The following is a 7,304-nucleotide window of genomic DNA, read 5'->3' on the forward strand; positions in this document are numbered from 1 at the left end:
GCTCTTAAAGGAAGCTCATATCTCTCATAATTCTATTATTGATTTATTTTTAGATTTTGAATTGCTTTCTTTATGAAAAAAATAAATCTTGGTAAAGAAAATATAGATTGATCTATTGATGATATGATCACTCTTATTGTATGGGTACTATATAAACCCTATTTGGCATAGCTTTTTTCCGATTGCCACGTGCTATAACTGCATTTACTATAAGCACAATGAAAGATTCACAGAGAGTTTGACATAGCTTTTTTCAATTACCATGACATGTCATAAGTGCATAAGCACAATGAAAGATGCATAGAGACATTCTTTTCTCACTCTCTTTAATGAGCTAGTAGAATGAAGGACATTATAAATAATGAGCTCTTAATGGACGTTCACATCTCCTATTGCTTATCTTATTAATTCCTTCCAACCATATTGAACTACTTCTCCATAACAAAAATAAGTCTTGCTATATAGAATCTAAATTGGGCCAAATCATAATCAGGAGTATCCATTTCAAAATGAGCTTCAAGGAATACATTGCATATGGATAACTTGCTTAATCCATAACTCGTGTATCGCTCAAATGGAATCTAACAAACTTTGTGTCTAAACTAGTCTATACATTCTAAAGTTGACCATGAGACCAAAACAATATAAATACTATATCAACTTTTTGAATGAGATCATTAAATCATGATTAATTTTATGTTGCATGTGAAGTATGTATCCAAGGCCATATACGGGATAACCATTTATTCAACAACATCAAATTATTGTTCTCATGTACATGCAAGGAAGTGAGTCAAAAGTGCTTGGGCTCTCTCTCAACTATACGAGACTACAACATCAGGTATGGTTTATGCACAGGGGATTCACCTTAAAAAAAGTTAGTGTACCACGTGCATTCAAAAGGAGGGGTATTTTTATCCAACATTTCAAAAAAAAAAAATTACAATAACAGGAGGGTTTATTAATTCAATTTTTGAAAAAGTTCACTTAGTTCATAAGTAAAGAGGGGTGTTTTTATTGTGGAAAAATTTTTAATTGAGGGGTTTTTTTAATACCTTTGAATGCATGTGATACATAGGGTTTCTTAGTAGTGCACCCCCCAAGGGTTTATGTGATGTGCATTATTGCACTAGACTTACATGTGCATATTCGAGACTCACACTCCGTAGCTTCCACTGGTTTAAAGAAACGTGCTTCACACTTATGGAGCTACTATATGGTTGTCTTAAAACCTTAATCTTTGGTGATATTTGACACTTGATTCATTCTAGAATGGATTTAATGGGGATGTAATAGAAAGTTTCAATTAAAATATGCCTAATATTGCTCTTTGAATAAATTCAACTCTTTGAATAAATTCAATATAATTTGTCATTTTGAATTGCTTCCTTTTCCATGCATTCCCTTGCAATGAGGTCCATAGAATACTTCAAAGATGCTTGCATTTCACAAGGCATTTCATAATCCATGTCATTAAACTTTCTAGCCTACCATATCTAACTTGCTACCATTATGCCTTTTGGTTTTTTAAATCTGCTTTTTTGCATTTAAGTGGAAGGCTAACATATCTAAAAGAATATGATTTATGTGCAAATGACTCGAAATAATTTACCTTTAGAGCAAATACCCTTGCATGAGAACATGGATGAGGTTGGTTGGTACAACAGTCATTGGTGTACTCGAGGGAGGGGGGGAAGGTGGGGCAGGAAGGGGGGGGGGGGGGGTTTTCAATGTATGTGAACCCTCTATACGTGTGTTTAAGGCCTAATTTTAAAACCCCTTATCTCTGAATTTTTCATGAATAAAACACACCCTTTTTCTTTTCAATATGTGGATACCTAGTCCTGTGAGTGACCCTCGAGGTTAGATACACGGATCCAAGTATGCCACTCCTTTGGTATAGTGAGGATGATCATTGTGTAGTGATTGAGATTGTTGTTTTAAAGGGTACCACCTACCATAACTATAGTATCTTGGCTTCTCAAAAACTTTAATATTTCTCCTTAGGCATAGCTATAAAATGAAAAACTATAAACACAAAAGTTTTTGCTTAGTTGAGCCAATATGGGCAGTCCTAATGAAGCAATTTTGCTCCACCACACATAGAGATGCTCTAATCTTTGATAAATACAGGTATATTAATGTTTGGTAAGTAGAAATACTTTACCATAAGGCAGGCATTAAATCTCTACATTACTAACTTGTGATAATCGGGTTTTAAGAAGAAGATGCATGGCACACGCTTTCTACGCTTTCCGGATATTCTTATGTGTAATTGGATTAACACATGAGAAGCACTGAGCTGTCTTGTGTCGATGCAGAAAGTATTGATTGATCCAACCGTGGATGGAGCAGTGTGCAGAGAATGTGTCCTGATCCATCAATCACACACTACCGACCATTTGCTGATTAGTTGACGACGATCATCATCCTCATCCCTGACGATGGATCATGGATCTCCTTCTATCGCTCCATTTTCACGAGAATGTGTCACCATTCTGCCGATCAGACTGCCCGATGCCGACCTTTTCTCGATTAGTTGATGATGACCATCGTCATCCTTAGGCCTTTTCCTTATGATTGGCACACGCATTTCATGTACCGACACTGCCAAAAACTTAAAAAGTTCCAGATTTCACTCTTCACTTAGTCAGTATTATCTATTCTATTCAGATCTGAGATGTTGAGAACTTGAGACTCGTGTCTCTGGAATGGTTGTCTGTTTGTTGAATACTCAGATTGTTTTCTGTATATCTAGAACGATCAATCTCGCGCAGAGTGGGAGAATGTGTCACGATGGTTCAGACTGCCAACGTTTTCCATCATAACGGATAAACCATAAGTCAAACACTGATTAAGGCGATGAGCCTGAAATGACTGGCTGTGCACGCGTTTTCGTGGCCAGACATCAGACGCCCACAAAATCCGTTGGGGACAACGTGTTTGCTTTGTCGGGTTCAGCGATTCGAGTGGACGAGGGCACGCTCCGAGGCCTGATTAGCTTTCCCTAAAGCAGGGCCTTGAAAGGCGATTGGCCGCGCTTTTAGCTTGTATGATTGATTGATTGATTGATGATCGAAGGACGGATTGATTGAACGTAAGTAGTAAGTAGATGGGGCCGTTCATCATTGGAAAAGCGAGAAACATTAAAGACGATGAGAGGATGACGATGATGAGAGAAAAGCGGTTGCACAGACTGATTATCCAATGCATGTTACAGTCTAGGCTGTGCCTAATTAGAGCGATAATTTGTTTTTGGTCAGGCTGTGCCTAATTAGAGCGATAGTATGTTTTTGGTCATCTGTCATCAGTTGATGATCTCGGTTGAGAGCGGTAGAATTGTGGAAGGGGTTGTCATCGAACCTTTCGCGAGAAGTACCGAACAGAGCTACCATCTTCGAAAAAGCCGCCGCTGAGAACGTTTCAACAAATGTGTCAACAAGACATTTGGAAACTGTGTCTTAGAGGCTTTGTGGTACGTCTTAAAGTCTTTGTGGTACAGGGTGAACCAACAAATTCAGAATTGTGAACGTGTACTTCAAAGTGAAAGAAATCAGATGGTGAACCGAGAGCTTTAGAAACTGTGCATACAGGAAGCATTTCTGCTTAATTGAGCCAACAGATTTGGAACTTTCCAAACAGAAGTTAAGGGAAGTGAGTATTTAGAGCTGTGCAAACATTAAAGGATCCATGAGATTTTCACAACGGTTCAAAAGCTTCACTGTGATTTAACTCTTTATAATTGTTTTCACTACAATCGTTTGTCTAAGATAAGAGCCTATAGAAACTACTGTTATCGCGCCTTGGGATTGTCTTTGTTGCATCTCCTGATACAACAACGCTCTAACTCAATATCAAGGTTTTCATCGAGAAGTATCCCTACTCTTCTTCATCAGTCTAACCTGGCATGCAACTTTACTGAGCTCATATTGACTTTGTTTATCCGACGAGCCTTTTGTTTGTTCGCTCAGTTCATGGAGACTTTGCAATAAATTTTCTCACATTCAAAAAACAAAAAATTGTTCTCGCAACCTCCTGCTCTTTATCTCACAACTTTTTACGCCATTAATCTTACATTGTTCTTATTCGATGAGCTCTCTCTCTCTCTCTCTCTCCCGCCTTGTTCTTTTCTCAATTTAAAACTCTACAAGCCGTTCTTCTCGAACCTTTGTGCTTTCAAGACATGTCCTGACTCCTGACTCGTCCAGCTCGATACCATAACGAAGCGTTTCTACCCCAAAGCTCAAACACTCTTCCGGAATCCGCATTCAAATTTGATCTTACCGTTCTCAGAAGAGAAACGTGTTGATCGTGACGAACTCGCATTTATCCAGTTCTTCTTTTAGACTCAACCTCGCATCGCTCGATTTGTATTCATCGTCATTTCATCTTACCCACCAGGCTCCAGCGCCCTTTTGTGCAACCAATTACTGTCTCCACATGATGGCAATCGGCAACACTTCCGAACTTCAAAGGCCGCATTTCGTCTTGTTCGGCCCGATTATTTGCAATGGTAGGTTCGATGCCGGATTCGCGAATCCCGCAGAAAGGGACCAGAACTAAAATCCCGTTACATCAAGTCTTCAGAGAAATCAGCAGCTTAGCCTAGACTGGATTTAATTCTCGATACGCAAATCTAGTGGAGCGAGACGGGTGTAGCACTTTATGCAATCGCTCAGTGTTCCACGGAGTTGTCGGACGGTAATCTTGCATGTAACAGACAACACGACTACGGGGCCCGCGTACATATGTCTCCATAGAAACAAAAAGCCTTGCAGAAATCAAAGTGATGTGGCGTAGACCTGAAAGAGGTGCCAGGCTCCAGCATCTTCAGCGCTGTGAAATTGAGACTTGCGTATTGTACGATGATGCCTCAGCCTGCGGTATGCTTCACCGTGAGCGTTGAAGTCTTCATCTCTTATCGTTCATTGAGGATTTCGCCGTTCACGTTGCCACGGAAGCTGTCATTAAATTACTTCATTCACTAGCGACCAGATCATGTCAATTTTGAAGCTTAGCTAATAGCTAGTCTTTTGCCGCTGCTAAAAGTAAAAAGCTACATGCAGATGTCACATTGAAGGTCATTTAGTTCAGCACAGTTGGTTGCCTGTGCGATGGTCGTGTGCAAGCTGGAGCAAGAGCTACCAAGCTGTACAGACATGACGCCCAACAGTATAAATTGATAGCTTTTCTTCTCTTACTTCTATGTTTTGCGAATCTAGCCGTGAGACGGTGAGGATTAGTTCTCTTGCTTATTCTTGGCAGTCAGACCACAAGCAAAAGCGTAGTTGTAGACGACACGACCGCTAAGAGCTTGTGTGCGTGTGTACACCAGCACTAGCTTAGTATCTATATTTTGCCAGTGATAGCGTGTCTCTTAGTAAGTAACCACGTATCCGCAAGGGCACAAGATGAGGACTAGATTCTACATTGTGCTGTTCTGGTTCTTCGTTGTTTTCACGAGCGTAGCCTCGACAACAGTCGCTCGCAAACAGCTACCGCAGGCCTCCAACGGTGAGTTTGCTATTACTCCTAGTTTTTCCTTCCCTGGACTGATTTGTCTGACCCCTAATCTCCAAGCTGAATATTGAATATTGCGAAGACAACGCCTTATATGTTTATCTTCATCCCTCTCTGTTTTCCGGCAGCCATTAAGTCCAACGAAACAAGCGCGTTGCCAGAAGCTTTCGCTCGGGAGGCTCAGCAAGCAATCCACCCTTGTCACGGTCTCAAACGAGTGATAAAAATGAGGTCCAGAAAGGTACACTTTGGGCGTCGGGCTGATGCACGTTCAACGGAGAGCATGCGAAAACGAGCTTCTAAACGGACCAAAGCTAAAAGGGTGAGTGATTAAAACCTGACCATCTATGTTGATGTTTCATGTTTTCAGTTTCGAACCCGTCGGCTAATCCGGATGTTTGGTTACTGCAGTTTCTCGTCAAGAATGAGGATTTGCTGCAAGAACGATTCCTTGTTGACCAGGTGGATTATGAGTCAGCCAGAACACATCCCCCCACTGAGCCTCCTCGCAAGTAGAAGCTAGTTGAGTGCCGTAAAGTGATCACCGATTTTTGCTGCAACGCTGGTAGACTTCCTGTAGTGAGCTAAACAGTTGACACTACTCTCTATATTCTCTATTTATGCCATTCGTTTTTTCACCGAGAGCTCTACCGCTTGGTGTGCTATGATAGTTGTAATCCAAAGAAGAGATCAAGAGTGTGGACCACAGACTAATTATTCTGTGGAATTTATGTAAGTTGATATTGCATTGTTGTAATACATACACCGGCGCTTCTTCGTGCTCATTGCAGATTTCGTAAGCTAGAATTACGATCAGCTTGAACTAAGTACGGTCGATTGTCATTGTCTGTATACTTAAGAAGTTAAGTTTTGGGAGGGAGTGGGAACACCATGCACGTTCGTTACACTCCGTCTGCGATGCCGTCCATCGTTGCTGTTTAGTGTCTTGCTCGAGTAAAGGAAATTCTCAAGCGTGGAGGTGCGCCGTACATATATGTGTATATATATCCCTATTTATAAACAGAGTTGTTACGATTCAAACCTTTCTTGCGACTTCTCACCCACTGAGCTGAGAAGAAGGCCAGCTACACCACAAACTGAGCGAATTGCGTGTCAGCGCATTCAAGGTGTAAACAGCGAAGTGGAGTAAAGTGATGCGGGGAAAAGTGGAAGCATTGGTGAAGAATGCAAGCTGGAAAGGACGGAGTGGCGAGTTTTGGAGGAAGCTGCACAGTGTTTGTGGTCCTTGCGTCCGACCACGTCCACAATGCACATGCACATGCAAACACACAGTTCAATTTTCATGGCTACCTCGAATGAATGCTGCTGCTGTCGCTGCAATGCTCCGTCGAATTTTTGAAAATGAACTTGTCTGCCATCGCCTTTGCCTTTGCCTTTGAAGGTATGGGCATCAGTCCCCACCAATCAAACTCAAGGTACTGGGTAAGTCGAAAATCTTAACCAGTATTCTAACGACCGGCTGAAATCCCAGCCGGTTTTTCTCAAATTTTAACCGGTGTACAATACACGAAAGGTCATTTTTTTAAAGCTTTGCGCGCCTCAGTCCTAACCAACGAAAATATTAATGACACTCGGATTTTCAATTTCAAAACACTACACTAAATTACTCAATATCTTAATCGGTGTCTTCTTGGTTTTCCATACACAAATAATTTCTAAATTCTCAATATCTTAATCGGTATCTTTGGTTTGGGAGGTTCATCATGTGAGCTCAACATAAGGTAAATCTAGTTTTCTATATTTTTTACCACCCATGAATATTC

General features: G+C 41.0%; 1 protein-coding gene across 1 annotated transcript; it reads left to right on the top strand.

The window, feature by feature from the left end:
* The first annotated feature begins 5,199 nt into the window (after positions 1-5,199).
* Positions 5,200-6,293, top strand: LOC147883625 (uncharacterized). Its single transcript, XM_087400134.1, has 3 exons — positions 5,200-5,514; positions 5,649-5,842; positions 5,932-6,293. The coding sequence occupies exons 1-3, from the start codon at positions 5,412-5,414 to the stop codon at positions 6,034-6,036; spliced, it is 402 nt and encodes a 133-aa protein (XP_087256260.1). The 5' UTR covers positions 5,200-5,411; the 3' UTR covers positions 6,037-6,293.
* Positions 6,294-7,304: the final 1,011 nt, after the last annotated feature.

This window comes from Dipteris shenzhenensis, chromosome 28 (genome assembly GCF_047967505.1).
Source record: "Dipteris shenzhenensis isolate YYH24624 ecotype China chromosome 28, Dip_SZ_1.0, whole genome shotgun sequence".
NCBI lineage: Eukaryota > Viridiplantae > Streptophyta > Polypodiopsida > Gleicheniales > Dipteridaceae > Dipteris > Dipteris shenzhenensis.